Source organism: Saccopteryx leptura, chromosome 3 (assembly GCF_036850995.1).
Source record: "Saccopteryx leptura isolate mSacLep1 chromosome 3, mSacLep1_pri_phased_curated, whole genome shotgun sequence".
Lineage (NCBI taxonomy): Eukaryota > Metazoa > Chordata > Mammalia > Chiroptera > Emballonuridae > Saccopteryx > Saccopteryx leptura.
The window spans coordinates 18,829,127-18,846,781 of record NC_089505.1 but is presented as its reverse complement, the minus strand read 5'-3'; the positions used below and the strand labels follow the sequence as shown (position 1 = coordinate 18,846,781).

General features: G+C 35.4%; 1 protein-coding gene across 7 annotated transcripts in view; it reads left to right on the top strand.

Annotated features, from left to right (window-relative positions):
• The window catches only part of STXBP5 (syntaxin binding protein 5), a 141,368-nt gene that overhangs the window by 88,809 nt on the left and 34,904 nt on the right, over positions 1-17,655 (top strand). For 4 of the 7 annotated variants that reach the window (XM_066373059.1, XM_066373057.1, XM_066373056.1 and 1 more), the window contains exons 17-19: positions 3,459-3,584; positions 5,297-5,448; positions 13,184-13,249. In XM_066373059.1, coding sequence (XP_066229156.1) covers positions 3,459-3,584; positions 5,297-5,448; positions 13,184-13,249 — 344 coding nt within the window. The remainder of the gene's footprint in view (positions 1-3,458; positions 3,585-5,296; positions 5,449-13,183; positions 13,250-17,655) is intronic. The other 3 variants (XM_066373060.1, XM_066373058.1, XM_066373055.1) reach the window with 1 other exon arrangement.

The window sequence follows — 17,655 nt, the reverse complement described above, 5'->3', positions numbered from 1 at the left end:
GTAGCATTTAAATACATTTTGCTTTTTTACTAGAATCAATTGGATAAAGTTTTTCTTTTTCTGTCCAATTGATATTACTTATGGTTAAATTTCTCAAAGGGTATGGGCAGAGAAATAAAACACTAAGGAAAGTTAAAATCATTGAGCAGTTTTATGAAGAGAAGACAGAGCAGTGACTGAAAAGTGGTTATGGAGAATGTCAAGGGATCCTGTCACCAGGGTGGAGGGCCAGAGGCAGACAGCAGACTCGGGAGGGGTGCTGTGAGAGACGCTGGCATTCGATAAAGAAGCGGGCTTTGTACTGCTGGCCTCAGATCTGCTGCAGTCTCTGCTGTGGGTGAGTAGCTGGCCTGTAGCTGCGGAGAAGGCCTGCGGGGGCGTGGGGCGTAAGTGCCGATGGGCACACGCTTGACCTGAGGGGGAGGGTAAACAGGACGGTACTCGGTGCCCTGTTGTAGAATTGGGCACCTGACACACGTATCATGTTAACTAGTGCCACCCTAATAAGTTCAACTAAAAAAACTTTAAGTGGATTCATTAAAGGCAGATTTTTTTAAAGTATAATTTAAAAAATCTTTGCATGTTTACATTAATTTGAGATTGTGTATTCTATGCCAGTAGTTCTCAAATGGGGATGATTATGCTCCTCAGGAAGCGTTGTCACACCAGGGGGAATGGGGTGCTGCTGGCGTCTAGTGCATGGAGGCCAGAGGTGAGGCCGGACACCTACAGTGCACAGGACCGAGCTCCTAGCAAAGAACTAACCAGCCCACGGTGCCAGGGGGCCGGCAGTGAGAAACACTGATCTAAAGTTAGCAACTACGTTTCTCAGAAGGATCTATGGTTTCTTCCCTCCCTCCCTCCTTCCCTCCCTCCCTCCTTCCCTCCCTCTCTCCCCCCTACCCCCCTCGCTCATGTACATACACTCACACCTCCTTTTTGCTGTAACTCTGGCACATTAAACGTTTAGCTGGACTGAGACTGGAAATACAGAATTTTACATTCCTCCCTTTTACATATTTAGTACTATTTTAAACTTAAATTTGTAAAATTTCCATTAATGCCCTTTCTTCTGATTTTAATATTTTTTTCTCCAACTTTTTGTTCAATTTGATTTTTATAAGTATGTAAAGGACAATCTTTTGAGGTTTATTTTAGTAATATATTTTTGGTACCGAGCTTTTTGAGATTTTCATCTAGAATATACATATTCATATTCATTAGTGACTTTTTCATTATAGTTCAAGTTATACTTCATTTTTTTCCTTTTAATAATTTTCAAGTAAATACAATTACTTAGTAACTTTACATTATTTTCAGCCAATTCTTAGAAGTCAGGAATATAATCAAATTGATGTTGTAATAACTAATATTGAGATTTTATTTGTTTTTTTACAGTATGCCTGTGTACCTAATTGGGTTTTTGTAAGAAACATTTTAAAAACAGCTGTTGGCTTTATTCCTTTTACCAATAAAGTTTTATGTTTTTACTTAAATATTTTAATTATGCTTTTGCAGGGCATTTGTCCAAACAATTGTTTTGAAACTGCAAAGCCGCCAAACATTCTTTTGACATTTAAAATACATTTGTACAAATTTAGTAGCTTTTTATAAAAGTTTTAACATTTTGTCTTTAAAAAGTACACAAATTGATTTACTTACATCAAAACCATTAAAATGATAACTTGCATGTAATCATTGTAGACATAAAACATAACACCTACTCACTCCCTATATTGTATTTTTTTAAATCTTACATATTCACTCAAAATCGATCTGGTTTCTAATTTTTGACCTGTTGTGGCTGGCTTATTTTTGTGTAAGAACCTTTTCTGTTTCCGCATCCTGGGTAAAATAAGAAATTCTGTGAGTTTTATGTGCCTTCTTAACTTAAGTCTTAAATGTTTCCATAAATGTACTTTGAAATTATCTGTGAATGGCTGTTCCTGCTCTTGAGAATCTACTCTAATGAGCACATTAAATAAGCTAGACATTTCCTTGGACCTCACCTCGTTCCTAAAGGGAGGGAAGTAGCACACTCAGACTCTCGGGTCTGTGCTTATGTCAACAGAGGCCGTCATTGGTGGAGGTCAAACTCCGCTCAGTCGCCGTCATTGGTGGAGGTGGAACTCCGCTCAGTCGTTATTTCTGTCTTGAGACTGACAGCTGCAGCGAACAGTGGGTGTTTCCCTGGGAGGAAATCCGAACTCTGCCTCCGCAGGGGCGCAGTTCTGAGGGGTCTGCCTTGCAGGTTTGCACAGGCAGAAGTGACTAACTCTGTATTAGGAATACCCTCGTGATTCATGTTTACCCTGAAGATTGGACAGCATACTGACCCTTTCCTGGAGTGAGTCTAGCAGATGCCACGCCAAAAGGGCAGTTATGGTGGTTTTCACCAGAAGTACTAAGTGATTCAAAAAGTTCTTCCCTGTGAGCTGGGGGTCAGGAGATGCAGCCTGAGACGACTCCCTGCCCTTCTTTCGCACCGTCACTGCAGGGCAGAACCCAGGACTGTGGAGCAGCCACTCTCGGCCTGTGTCTCACAGGAGCAGTTATTGGTGAGAGAGTCTGTGCAACCACAAATGCTCTCCCCTTAAAGTCCAAGTAGATATCTTTTTATAGGAAAAAATCACACACAAAAATAGTTGCTCATGGTTTTGTTTTGGTCCCTCCCCCTCATTCATTAACTTAAAATTTGGGCTAGTTTTCATTTAAACTATGTTTTTAAATTTTAAGTCTGCTTTTGTAACTTGGAGATTTTTTCATCTGATTTCCTCGGCTGCTGCTTCTCCTCGTCCTTCTTCCCAGCCCTCCGGCTCCTTCCTTCCCCCTCCTTCCCCTTCTGACCCATCCTCCCTCTCTCCCCCCACTTTATCAGTGGGACTTACATGAGACTGCTTGTTTGTTTTACTCATGTGCATGTTTTATGTCCAACTAGATTCAGTGCTTCTGGAGGATAAGAATCTGATTTTACTGTTTAAAATATCTAGTACAATTCCATACCCAGAGTTCTTTCGTATAGTTGTGTATGCATGACTCTGTAATTACATAGGCTAAGTAATATGTTGGCTCTGGCCATTTGGCTCAGCGGTAGAGTGACAGCCTGGCGTGTAGAAGTCCTGGGTTCGATTCCCAGTCAGGGCACACAGGAGAAGCACCATCTGCTTCTCCACCCTTCCCCCTCTCTTTTCTCTCTATCTCTCTCTTCCCCTCCCACAGCCAAGGCTCCATGGGAGCAAAGTTGGCCTGGACGCTGAGGATGGCTCCATGGCCTCCCCCTCAGGTTCTAGAATGGCTCTGACCACAGTGGAGCAATGCCCCAGATGGGCAGAGCATCACCCCCTGGTGGGCATGCCGGGTGGATCCTGGTCAGGCACATGTGGGAGTCTGTCTGACTGCCTCCCCACTTCTAACTTTGGAAAAATACAAAAAAAATAATATATTTTCCTTTGTTTCAGAGTTAAAACTTCACCACTGAAGCAGTCTCCAGGTTACCAGACAGAACTGGTTATTCAGTTGGTGTGGGTGGGAGGGGAACCCCCACAGCAAATAACCAGCCTGGCAGTCAACTCTTCCTACGGCTTGTGAGTATAACTGATGTCTGTCTCTGTCTCTTCACAGTATTTCATACATTGTTTTCATTTTTAAAAATATAAATGATCTTTATTATTTATATCACTGAAAATTGTTGTATAACTTTACTTTCAGACCAAATTCAATCTTTATTTGGAACATAATTCTGTTCTGAAATTAAGTTAAATGACAAACAGACCAGTGAATTATTTGATATAAAGGTTTAAAGTCACTATCTCCTCTCCTAGATTCACTCAGAAGTAATTTCTTACTATTAACCAGTATAATGGAGGTAAAACAATGTCAGCCCAGAAGATGGTGTACTAAGCTGATTCTGTAACTGGTCAACCACAGCTGTGTAATTTGTTCCTTCTACTTCCAAAATTAACTTGTACAGATTGAAAAACCATAGTAATGGTTTCATAAAGTACTCATCTTTAGTATAAGTGGACTTACTAATTTCATGCCTTCAAGTATATAGTGTTAATTATACATACTTTTTATTATACTGTTTATGTTTGTATTAAAATCAACCTTGCGATATGAGAGAAACCACATGCGGCTGTTCCGTCCCGGAGCTGTTGATTATAAGTAGGTCACTGTCTGCTGCTAGTCTGGGGACGCACTCATTCTTCCCTCCCTTCGTGTCTGTTACCACCTACTCTGTCTCTTGCAGTTATGTACCCAGCTGAGATTGGCTGTGGTCTGAGATAGTTTCTTTCATGTCTTGTATTTGCTGTCCCACAATGTAAGGAAATAGACCTTCTCCTCTTTCATATTTTACTGCCTACAACCATAAAGGAAACAAACAGGGATTAAGAAAAGGAAACAATAAGAAGTTTCAAAGGAAGTTGATCACAGGCCTCATTTGGCTCACAGTTATATTTTCACTTAGCTCCTTTGGATATTTTTAAAATTTTAGTTGCCAAAATTATTTGATGTGAGTTTCCACTGGAAAAAAATCTGATTATCTTAACTGTGTCTTCATTCTTGCTTGGCAAAAATCATCAGGAATTGAATTGAAATTTTTCCTCTTTAGATGGGTCATGTACACTATCTAGTTTACCATCATCCTTACCTGCTTGTTTTACTTAGTGATATAGCCACTCTATATAATTTTAGTTTGCAAATCCTGGCCTAAGGCATCTTAAACAAATAAAATTTATTTATTCATAGTTGATTACCAAAACTTTCTCAGAGATATAGTCCCCTGTTTTCCCAGTGGGAGGGAATGTATTCCCCTGAGAGGCTCAAATATAGATGTCAGATTGCCTCGATAAGAATTTAAGTCTCGGCCTGACCTGTGGTGGCGCAGTGGATAAAGCATTGACCTGGAATCCTGGGGTCGCTGGTTCAAAACCCCGGGCTTGCCTGGTCCAGGCACATGTGGGAGTTGATGCTTCCTGCTCCTCCCCCTGTCATCTTTATCTCTTTCTCTCTCTAAAAGTGAATAAATAAAATCTAAAAAAAAAAGAATTTAAGTCTCTGATCAAGTTGCAACTCCTCTGTCAAATTTTTCAATGATACTGATTTGTAATCATTAATGTCTGCAAAAGCTCTACATCATTCCATCAGAAGTCGTCTATGACCTGTTTTTTCTGTTTATGATAGTCTGTTTAAAGAGGAATTTTTCTAACACCCATCATGTGTTTTTTTTTAACTTTATACACTACATTTTCTTGTAATTATTATTTGCTAAAATGTTGCCATTTTTCTATTTCAGGGTAGTTTTTGGCAATTGTAATGGTATCGCGATGGTTGACTACCTCCAGAAAGCCATTCTCCTCAACCTGGGCACCATTGAGTTATATGGCTCCAATGATCCTTATCGGAGAGAACCCCGGTCTCCACGTAAATCTCGACAACCTTCAGGAGGTAAAAAGAAAAGAATTCCTGAGTATTACAATTTTATAAATGCTGAGTTACTTCTGTGAATATAAGTACTTCAGTTAGATAAAGAGCCTGATTTAGTTTATATTATGTAAACTGTCAAAAACCAGTAAAAGATTGAGCTTCCCTTTTTGTTTTGTATTAGTGTTAGATTTTGCTTTTGTTTTTAATATTTTAGGATTTTATTTAACACTGGGAAAGAACCATAGTTAGCTAAATTATAATGGCAGGAAAATTTGTCTCATTATTATAGAACAGTTAACTTCAGAGTTTTGCCCCTTTTATTGTTTGGTATTATGAGGCCAACAGTTAATTTTTTTAATTATTAAAAAGAGTCACTTCCCATGTGAAAAAGTAGATACAAAAATGAATTTCAGTTCTATCAAAATATAGTGTACTCAGCCTTGATTCAGTGCAAATCTGGACCCAGGAAGAATTTTCTTTATAGCATTCTTTTGTGTTTGCCAAATAATTAGTGTTTTCTATATAGCTGTCCATACCAGTAACCCTCACCATTTTTTCCTTTAACCTCACGGCACACAGCAAGGTGCACTGGATCTCTGACACATAGGGGTGTATTATTAATTAACATAGGCCTCCGGCAGGAACTGACCTACAGGATGCAGTCTCCCCAGGGCCTGCCCTGCCGGACCAGGGATTGAGGGGAACTCTTTCTTGGACAGATTTAACCCATTTGCAGAACACCAGTGCACAGTGGGACACTGGGAAACTCTGGTCTGTATTTCCTATCTTGATCTTTCTGAGTTAAAATTCCCTCTGAGAATCATTCATTAGTTGCTCTCAGGACATTATTGGCTAATACCACCTGTGCCACATTCATAAGAAGAAAAGGTGCTGGCATATTGACCTTACTATCTTGTTAGCTGAATTTTTCCCCATTTCTGTTTGTGTCTAATCATTTGTCATGTGTTGTCTCCAGCAGAAGTTGTCCCAGCCATTCTGTTCTAGTATCTTTGCCTCCTTTTTTTTTTCCTTCTGCTTTTCTTTGCTTCACTAAGGTTTGCTGATTTTGACTTCTTGCATGTGCGGCCTTTCTAGCTTATATTCTGAATCTGTGAAAAAACTTCGTTCTTCTTTTTTAAGTAAGTTATTCATTCCATATCAGTAAAATTATGGTATTTTTTATTTTGTCTGTGAAATTAATGTTCTTTTTTCATTTATTTTTTAAACCTTATTAAAACATTGTTGTAAAATAATATAGTCATTACTTAAATTCATCTTATAATATATATGAAAATAGCTATTGAAATGTTTGTATCCCAATCCAGTTTCTTTATAAAGTAAAGAAACTAATATTTTGTGGTAGAAAGTTAGAACATTGTCATTATAGAGAAGTTTTTTAGAGAGAGACAAATGCTTTCAGTAATTTTACCACAAACCCATAGAAAATATTTATTACTGCTAAAATTAATTTATTATATTTCTTTTTAATACCTCATTGTAGTTTACATAAAATTGCTAGACTAAACATAAACACCTAAATTTATCCAAGGATAAAGACCAGTTTTACAATGTAATTTTTTTTAACTTTTTGTGACAGAGACAGAGAGAGGGACATATAGGGACAGACAGGAAGGGAAAGATATGAGAAGCATCAATTCTTTGTTATGGCACCTTAGTTGTTCACTGATTGCTTTCACATATGTGCCTTGACCTTAGGGCTGTAGCAGACCAAGTGACCCCTTGCTCAAGCCAGTGACCTGGAGCTCAAGCTGATGAGCCTTACTCAAACCAAATGAGCCCGCGCTCAAGCTGGCAACCTCAGGGTTTTGAACCTGGGTCTTCCGTGTCCCAATCTGACACTTTATCCACTGTGCTTGGTCAGGCTACAATGTAATTTTAAAATATATTTTTCTTAAATTTTATAGTATTTACTTTATTCTGTAGTAAGCCCCGTGTGTTGATATTACTGAAGAGGTAGTCCTCCTATGCATAAACATCTAGTTTTTCTTTATCATTGAAAAATATTTATTTATTGTTACTATGCTTACTTTAGTAATATTTAGGATATTTTAAATTAAATGAAAAGTATTTTAAAATATTCCTTAATATTGAATATTTTTGTCTTAATGTCAAAATATAATTATTTATATTTCAAATAAAATTAAATGTAGAGTCATTGGTATTTTTCATTGCATTGCTACGAAAAATGATTATCTTACTAAAGTGTATATTTTATATATTCTTGAAGTATAGTCCAAATACCATCAAATGGTTCTATCTTCTTTAATAGATCATTTTGAATAGAGAAATTTTTGCTACCAATAGATATGAATATATTTTCAGAAAGAAGAAGGTGTCACTTGTGAAATTATTTTATAAGATAAAACATTACTGTTTAAGTTTAAATGTTTTATAGCTGTATTAAAATACAATTGAACTATTGACTAAAATATGTAGTGTTTTTATAACAAAATTTATGAAATTTTCACAGGGACAAGTAGTGATGAAATGTTTCAACTACTTAATATATTTGCTAAAAGTCTTAATTCTACTACAAGTGAAATATAATACATATCTAGTTTTGCATGTACTTTCAAATAGGATCAATATAGTCAATAAAATAGAGGGAAAAGTATATATGGAGCTCAATAGTTCTAGTTGAAATTTCTCTCTGTGCATGTATATTATAGAAAAGATAATACTGTATAAGAAATAAGCAATAAAATCAAGGATGGATAAAAATATTGCATACATGAACAAGTACAGTATTGAATTAAGACTGATTTTCAAAAATGTGAAATAAAGCAAAATGTTTACAATGGAAATATAGTTGAGTAGGACCCCGTTTTAAGGATGATTTGAAATGATAGTTTTAAAAAAAAACAATGTAGAACTAAATAAATTTGTCAAATCTCAATGAAGAAGAATGATTTTTCTCTCTGAAAAATGTGAAAAGTAAAGGGGAAATTAAAGTCTAAGCTACATTATGTAAGTAAGGCAAATCAAGCAATAATAAAAAGATACCAAGAAAATTTGTGTAGAGAATTTGTATAGGTACTCCCAATTTAATGAAAGTCAAATATTTTAGAAATCAGTAAATTTGATTTACAGATCAGTCAGCATTCTAGAATGATTTGCTAAGTATCTGATATCTTGTGTGTATATTAAAAATAGATCAATAGAGAGATCAATAGAAGTCAGCATTGATTTACTAAAAGTAAGTTGTACCAAATTAATGTTACTTTTTTAATCTGGTAACTACTGGGCTGGCTTGTGACAGCCTGTTGACATATTTCAAGTTAATCAATATTTGATAAAGAATGTCGTGATACTTGTATGACTCAGACAGGTAGAAGTGACCTAAATACCTAGTTTAGTTTGATGGTTGCCAAGTTGATAAGACAATGGGTCAGCAAACTATTCTCTGTGGGTCAAATCTGGTTCACTACCAGTTTGTTTGTTTTTTTCTTTTTATTGATGGCTTTGATAGAGAGGTGGGGGTGGGGTGCGGTGGGGAAGCATCCATTTGTTTTTCCACTTAGTTGTGCATTCATTGGTTGCTTCCTCTATGTGCGCTGACCAGGGATCGAACTCGCAACCTTGGCATTTTGTGATGATACTCTGACCGAGCTCACCAGCCAGGACCTCATTGCCCGTATTTGCAGCTATGTTTTGTCAGAATAGCATCATGCTCATGTTTTGTCTGTGGCTGCTTTGTGTTACTCCATTAGAACCGGGCAGTTGTGACATATTGGCTCCAAAAACCAAACTAGACCTTCACAGAACACGTTTGTCAACCCTGGATTAAACCAAAGGACCTACTGGGTCAATTTATAACCTGGTATGAACTTTGATACGATGTGCCTCAGTCAGTGAATGTATTATGTTGAAAAACACAATTGTGTCTTGTTGGACATTTGAAACAGTAAATCAAGCCTCCTGTTTAAACATTTAAAAGAGAAGTTGACTATCTCTAGAAGTAATTAGGTGTTTTTCACTGCATAAGATAATGAAAAACGCTCACTGCCTCAGTTTCTTTTGTAAAATGAGGATAATACACTATTGGCTGCAGAAGGGTTAAACAAGAAGTCAAGCTCTTAGAACAGTATTTGGCACATAATAAGCACTTAGTAGACATTGGTTATTACCAGCTAGCTAATTGGGATACATTTGGGCAAAGTGTAGATAACCACAGTGTGTCCATAAAGTCATGGTGCACTTTTGACCGGTCACAGGAAAGCAACAAAAGACGATAGAAATGTGAAATCTGCACCAAATAAAAGGAAAACTCTCCAGTTTCATACCTATTCAGTGCAGTTTGATGTGGGCTCACACACAGATTTTTTAAGGCTCCTTAGATAGCTATCCCATATAGCTAGCCTCTACAGACTCGTCACTGACTGATGGCCTACCAGAACAGGGTTTCTCCACCAAACTGCCGGTTTCCTTCAACTGCTTATCCCACCGAGTAATGTTATTCCTATGCGGTGGCGCTTCGTTATAAACGTGCCGATATTCACGTTGCACTTTGGTCACAGATTCGAATTTAGCGAGCCACAGAACACACTGAACTTTCCTCTGTACCGTCCACATCTCGACTGGCATGGCCGTGGGCTGCTCCGCTGTATACATGGTGTTACGTCATCATCTGCGCATGCGCACATGCTGCTACATCATCCTACAGAAACTGGGAGGGTTTTTTTTTTATTTGGTGCAGATTTCACATTTCTATCGTCTTTTGCTTTCCTGTGACCAGTCAAAAGTGCATGATGACTTTACAGACACACTGTATATTGCTAGGGATATTTGCTAAAGGAAACCAACCTGGCAGTAACAGAGAAAATGGAGATTATATGCTCTGAAATTCCTTCACATATTTGATTGCATTATTCAACACACATTTATTGAACACCTACCATGTGCTGTGTACTATTGTGGGTAATAAAACAGATAGAAATCTCTGTTCTTGTGGAACTCACATTATCCTGTAAAATACAATTAAATTGGTAAGTAATATATAGAAAGTTGCATAATTGTGCTAAAGGGGGAAATAATTAAATGATGGGAGCTTTGAAATATTAGTGACATGGACATTAAATTTTAAATAGAATATCCAGGTGACTTTTGAGCAAAGATTTAAAGAAAGTGAGAGAGGTATTATCCATGAGGATGCCTGTGGAAAGAACATTTTAAGCAGAGAGGAGCAAGTATAGTGCCTCTGAAGCAGTGTAGGTGAGTTCAAGGCACAGTGAGGGGTACGTGTGGCAGAGTAGGGCGAGTGAGGGAGGTGGGGAAGTACGTGAAGGAGAGGAAATAAAGTCAGAGGTAGTGGGGTATACCATAGTCATATGGCTTATGCCACAGTCAGATATAATAGGGTTACATATCATCCAGTCATAGAAGGTTGAACTTTGACTTTTACCCTGAGCCAGATAGAAGGCATTGAAGGGGTTTGTAGCTTATTCAATAATTTATTATCTAAACTAAAGAGTTTCTATCACACCCTCTAATTTACCTTCCTAAATATTTCTTCCTAGAGAAGAAATGGGAATTTCAACATTTTTAAGAATGGGAGTTATATCACATAGTATATTTTTATAGTGTTTAATAGCAGTTTACAAAATAGGGAAGGCTTAAAATTTCAAAGTTGATTATTTTTTCTGAATTAGGCCCACTATAATACTAGAGTATATTATCACTACTATTTATTTTTTATTGAGCTATAATTGACATATAAAATTGTATTAGTTTTAGGTGTACAACATAATGATTTAGTATTGATATACATTGTGAAATAATCATCTCAGTAAGTCTAGTTAACAGCAGTCATCTTCCAGTTATAAAAATTTTTTTCTTGTGATGTGAACTTTTAAGATCTACTCTCTGAGCAACTTTAGGCAATACAGTATTATTAACTATAGTCACCATGCTGTAGATCACATCCCAGTGACTTATAACTGTTTGTACCTTTTGACTCCATTCACCCATTTGTCCTATCCCTACATCCCCTCACCTCTGTCAATCACCAGTTTGTTTCCTGGATCTATGAGCTGGTTTTGTTTTATTTTAGTTCTTGATTTTTTAGTTTTACATATAAGTGAGATAAGGTAAACTGTCTTCCACTGTCTAACTTATTTCATTTAGTATAATGCCCTCAATGTCCATCCTTATAGTTACAAATGGCAAAAGTTCACTCTTTTTAGTGATATTTCACTGTGCATATATATATATATATATATATACACACACAGTATACACTCACCACATTTCCTTTGTCCATCTACAAATACTTAGGTTGTTACCATATATCACAACTTATTTAAAGACCTGCTACCATTTATATAAATAAATATTTTGTCAAAGATTAAATGCGTACCTATAATTGCATCTATCATTTTACAACTGTAAAAACTAGTTTTTCCAGAAACACTAGTTTGATGAACATTGAAAACTGATTGCCATTCAAAAACTTTCTACCCAATAAAGACAGATAATGTATAGTTCAAAATAGGAAACACTTCTTATAAACCCAATTCAGTACTCAGTGTTCTCTGAAAGTGTTACTGTGAGAGCTCTCTTGGTTACTGTAGACAGTGTGACATCATGTCTTTTACCAAAGGAAAGGAAAAGCAGACCCTGGTAAAATATGCACATATGTCTACATCAGTGATTTTCAGCTTGGGTGCCACAAGAAACTTTCAAATGTGCAACACCTGATTATTTAGATTTTCCCTTAGATTATCAAATAAAAAAATAACAGTCTACACAACAATAGCTGTCCAGTATAAATGAATCAAAATTATGCTTATTTTCTTTTGTCGGATTGGCAAAAATACAATTTTTGGTGTGCCACAGAATTGTAGTAATTAGTTTATGTGTGCCATGAGATGAAAAAAGTAGGAAATTATTGTCTACATGACACCTAACTTTTCCAGAAGCTCAGATGCATGGTTCCTTGTCTGTTGCCCATCTATGCCAAACTTTTGATGTGTTTATTTGTAATTTTTAAAGAATTTGCAAGATTTTTTTTTACTTAAATCACCAAACAAATTAATATCCATATTGTTTCTTTTACACTTGCCATGTCTTTTAGTTCTTATCTACAGCATAAAATATCTTGCTGTTTTTTCCTATGAACTTAGACCATACAATAAGATAGTTTTATATAATTCACATATATCTGTAAAAAGAAAGTATTTCTCTAGAGCTTTTAAAAATGTGGTGGTATAGTTTTTAAGAGGGGTAGCCTTGCAATATAAATATGATAATATGCAGTGTTTTAAAATTGCAGATTTGGAGGTTCAAAATATATTTTTTAATTAACATATGTTTGAGACATATATAAGGAAAACCACTTTGAGTTGAGGGTCCTAATGATGTAACAATCATCAAATTTATTACCATTATTTATTCTTCCTCAAGAGAAATCCGATAATAATTATATTATAACTACTTCAAATTACTGATTTTAAACAGTTTTGCATTATGTCTAATGTTCCTTGATGAAAAACAAATTATTTCTTGAAAATTGTTTCTTATTTAACTGATGATTGCTGTATTTAATATTAGTTTGAGTTGTTTTAATGTCAAAATTTTCCTATATTTCTATCTCAAAACTAATGAATAGTATCAATGTCAGGTGTCGTTAATCTGGTTTATTAAATGGACAGTCATCAAATGTATACTACAAATAGGAAGTAAAACTGCATTTATATAAATTTGTGGTGTGATTTGGTTTTTGGTTTTGTGTTTTTAGCAGGTCTGTGTGATATTAGTGAAGGTACTGTAGTCCCAGAAGATCGCTGCAAATCTCCAACTTCCGGTAATTTGTTTTTTATATCATTAATAATTATAAATCATAACTGTATTTTTTGCCTTCTCCTTAAGTGAAAAGAAATGCCCTAGATAAAAATTTATAGCTGTTACCTTTTAAGAGTCATATAACGATACTGCTCACAAAAATTAGAGGATATTTCAAAATGAATATGAAGTGATAAAAAAAGCATTTGATTTTTCTTTTTCATTTTTCTGAAGCTGGAAATGGGGAGGCAGTCAGACAGACTCCTGCATGCGCCCGACCGGGATCCACCCAGCATGCCCACCAGGGGGCGATGCTCTGCCCCTCTGGGGCGTTGATTTTATTTTTTATTAAACAAGAACATCAGAAAAGTAAATGACAAGCCAAAGAAAGTTGTTTGATTATGCAAATGAGATGCATAACTTTTATTTCATTGATGAAAATGCATATACAAAAGGCTGAAAATACTGGAGTATCTGCATGTTCCCTGATACTCTAATTTTTTTGAGCAGTGTATTTACTCAGGTTTCTAATTGCTATACTTTTTAGGAAAAATATATTTTCTCTCTTACCCTTGGGTGTAATGGTTTCATTATCTGCAGTCTTGTCTTTGCTCTAGGCATGTCTGGCATCATTTCATGGACTAGTCCTCTAATCTTTGAGTAATCTCCATTAAAATATGAACTGTAATGGTGACTATAGACAATTAGAATCATTGTAGACTATTAATATTCTTGTTTTTTGATCAGAGTAATGTCTAGTATAATTTTATAACTATACTACAGCATTTGTCCTTTCTTATTTATGTATAGGTCTTTATGTAACCTATTTATATATTAATATTTTAGAGGAATTTAGTAGCTTTTGAGTCTCTGTAAGATTAAGAGAATCCTGAATTTATTATGTTTCAGCGGATTGAAACTGCTAATCTTTAATAATTTTAACTACCATAATTTTAACTATCATATTTATTAAATTCTGACTTGGAATTTTGATCAACTTTCTACTGGAAAGATTGTTTTTAGCAGAGGTAACTTTGTTCTATGATAGATTCTGATCCTTAACTGTTTCTACTACATCAGAAAGAATTTTTAAGAATGGGAAATATTGAGAAGTGCTTTTTACTTTACTCCCTGCTTTTGTAGTTTAGCATTTTATTAGGCATAGTAAAAACTTTTGTGGTGTTTTCTTTTTAAAATTGTGTTTTCCTGATATTAACGCAAGTTAATCATTTCTTAAAATATATTTATCTTCTGATTTTCTTAATTTTTAAATTTTATATTTAAATTCACTCATCAAACTAATAGAACATATAGAATCATAGGAATTACATAAGTAGCACCTGTATTAAGTCTGAACCTTGGTAGATTAAAGTTTGAATAAAATGGAGCAAAGTTGTTGTTTCTTATCTTTCAGGACTAAAGTTATTTCTGAAATAGCAGTTTAGAATTATAATATCTTAATTCTTGCTGCTCTTTCTCTGATTACATACAATACTGCCTTGTTCTTACCTTCCCTTAAGGCCATGTGAATGCAGATGTCATTATAGGGCTATAAGCCAAATTGAATAATTTCGCCATTAAACATATTCTCTCTTAATACAATAAATGACCATCAAAAGTATTTTAGCAAGATTCAGACCAAATAAATTAATAATCCTTTTTATCCTAAGCCAAACTTTCAATAGGTTTGTATATCTAGCTATTCGGAATAACCCAACAGAAGGTCATTGTAGATAAGTATATAATTATATTTCAATCTAAGTATATAAATATAGAAACTGTGTAAGGTAAAAACCTTTCACATTCTCTTTTCTTTGTACCAGAGAAATCCAAACATTGTTCAACATTTTAAAATATGTTCTGCTCTTCAGTTCATAGAAAAGACAGTGTAGTTTCAACGGAGAGAAATTTATAGGATCTCAAACACCATTGCTAAGTCACAAATTCTTACCTTCCTATATGAAAATCTTACTTTCTTTAGTTTTCTTGATTATGTTCTAAGATAGAAGAATTCTCTGAAGAATTGTATCTGTTCTTGCATATCACGACAGTCTACTTTTACAAAATACATACCAGACTTGAATAGACAGTAGTTGTGCCAAAAACATGTCTTAGATAGCAGGAGAATAGACCTCAGTCATACACAAGTACTGAACCATTCAATAGGAGCTATAATAAAATGCTCAAAGCTGCCCTTTTGACAGAGTTTGTGTCTTTCACTGCTTGTCTGTTTTTAAATAGTTAACAGTAGGCCTGACCTGTGGTGGTGCAGTGGGATAAAGCATCGACCTGGAACACTGAGGTTGCCGGTTAGAAACCTTGGGCTTGCCTGGTCAAGGCACATATGGGAGTTGATGCTTCCTGCTCCTCCCCCTTCTCTCTCTCTCTTTCTCTCTCTCTCACTCCTCTCTCTCTAAAAATTAATAAATAAAATATTTTTAAAAAATAGTTAACAGTAGCTACGCTACCTCTTATGGGTCAGTTGTCTCACTTTGTGCATTTGTAACTTTTTGCCTTCATTCCTACTAGCTAGCATTCTAATAAGGAAATAGAGAAATAATTTATTACCATTCTACTCACCAACACATGCAAACTCCACTAATTTTAGGATGGTCAAAAAAGAAAAATGGATAGGGTGAATTTAAGGTGAATGTGAAGAACCACAAGTTATTAAAACCATGGGAAGTAGTAATTAAATTACTAGCTTCAAATACTTTTCTGAAGCACAAGGGAAATAAGACAAATAAACAAATAATGCGCTATGGATTATTAAAACCAACCTGGTTAATAGAAAGACTGTGAAGAAGAGGAAATGTATACCCATGGGTAGGAAGTTAAAGTGAGTTTCTCATAAATACTCAGGTGAGGGCCAGTATTATAAAAATCAACACCAATGTATTTACTCAAAATAATACATATAAATGAAGAGAAACATTTTTGAAAAACTATTAAAACTCATAATCAAAATTCAGAATCTTAGCAGTTTTCTTAGTATCAAAGTTCTATTAAAAAAAGTTTACCTTTCCCATTTACTTTTAAATAAATCAGTCTGTGAAATAATTAATTCTGCCACCCTGAATTAATGTAGAAAATCACTACTTTTATCTCTGTTTGATCTTTATTTTAAGAAAAACTCACGTTGCTTCACTGAGCACTTTAGTGTTGGAATTCTTTTCTTAGCATTCAGAATATGTGTGTATTTATGTTAAAACGATAAAAACATTTATTAGCTTATTTCAAACTGAAAAAGCCACGTGTATCATGATGCACATGGTGCCTTCGGGAGTCCTATTGGTCCTAGAAAAAACCAAAGCTGTAGATATTTTCTGTGTTTATTTAATCATAGTAATTAGATAATATATTTAAGTAGGACATACTGAAAACATTTTTGGAACTTTTCATGAGCTATCACAGAAGTGATGAGTAGTGGTAGGCATTTTCAGTTAGGGGGAAATCTATAAATATCCCTTTTTAATCTTCAGTTATTGCTTATGTTGCTTACTTTAGGTTTGAAATACTAAACATAATTTTATACTTATGTTAAGATATGATTTATCTTGCTACCGCTCTACTTTCAAATATATGAAATAAAACAAGTATTAATAAATTTTGTATGTTCGTGTGGCTGTAGTTAGTATCAGAGATGACAGTGATATTTTAAAATATATAGGTAGCGTCTTATTGTAACCTTTTTTTCTTTAAATCTGAATTACGTTTATATGAAAAATAAGTATGTTTTTCTATTCTTGAAGATGTTTTTCAGCTCAGTGTTACTTATGTGATTTTTTTATATAGAATTTATGAGAATCTATAAATGCTACTTATCAAAAATTTCTTGGGCCTGACCAGGCAGTGGCACAGTGAATAGAGCATTGGCTTGGGACTCAGAGGACCCAGATTCAAAACCCCGAAGTCACCAGCTTGAGCATGGGCTCACCCAGCTTGAGCGTGGGCTCACCAACTTGAGCACGGGATCACTGGCTTGAGCATGGGATCATAGACTTGACTCCATGGTTGCTGGCTTGAGTCCAAAGGTCACTGGCTTGAAGCCCAAGGTTGCTGTCTTTAGCCCAAGGTTGCTGGCTTGAGCAAGGAGTCACTGGCTCAGCTGGATCCCTCCCACCCCCAGTCAAGGCACATATCAGAAAGCAATCAGTGAACAGCTAAGGTGCTGCAACAAAGAATTGATGCTTCTCATCTCTCTCCCTTCCTGTCTGTCCGAGTCTGTCCCTTTCTCTCTCTCTGTCTTTATTTCTCTTCCTTAAAAAAAAAAGGGGGGGGGTCTTGGTTTTTAAAGAGTATTTGGATCCTGCCAATGTTGGCAGTGTTTACTTGGTATGTGTAGAGTCACCCCAAGGCTATTTTCCAACTAGCCAAAGAAAGTAACTACAATTTTGTGGCATAAGAAGAGGTCAGATTTTGACCTTA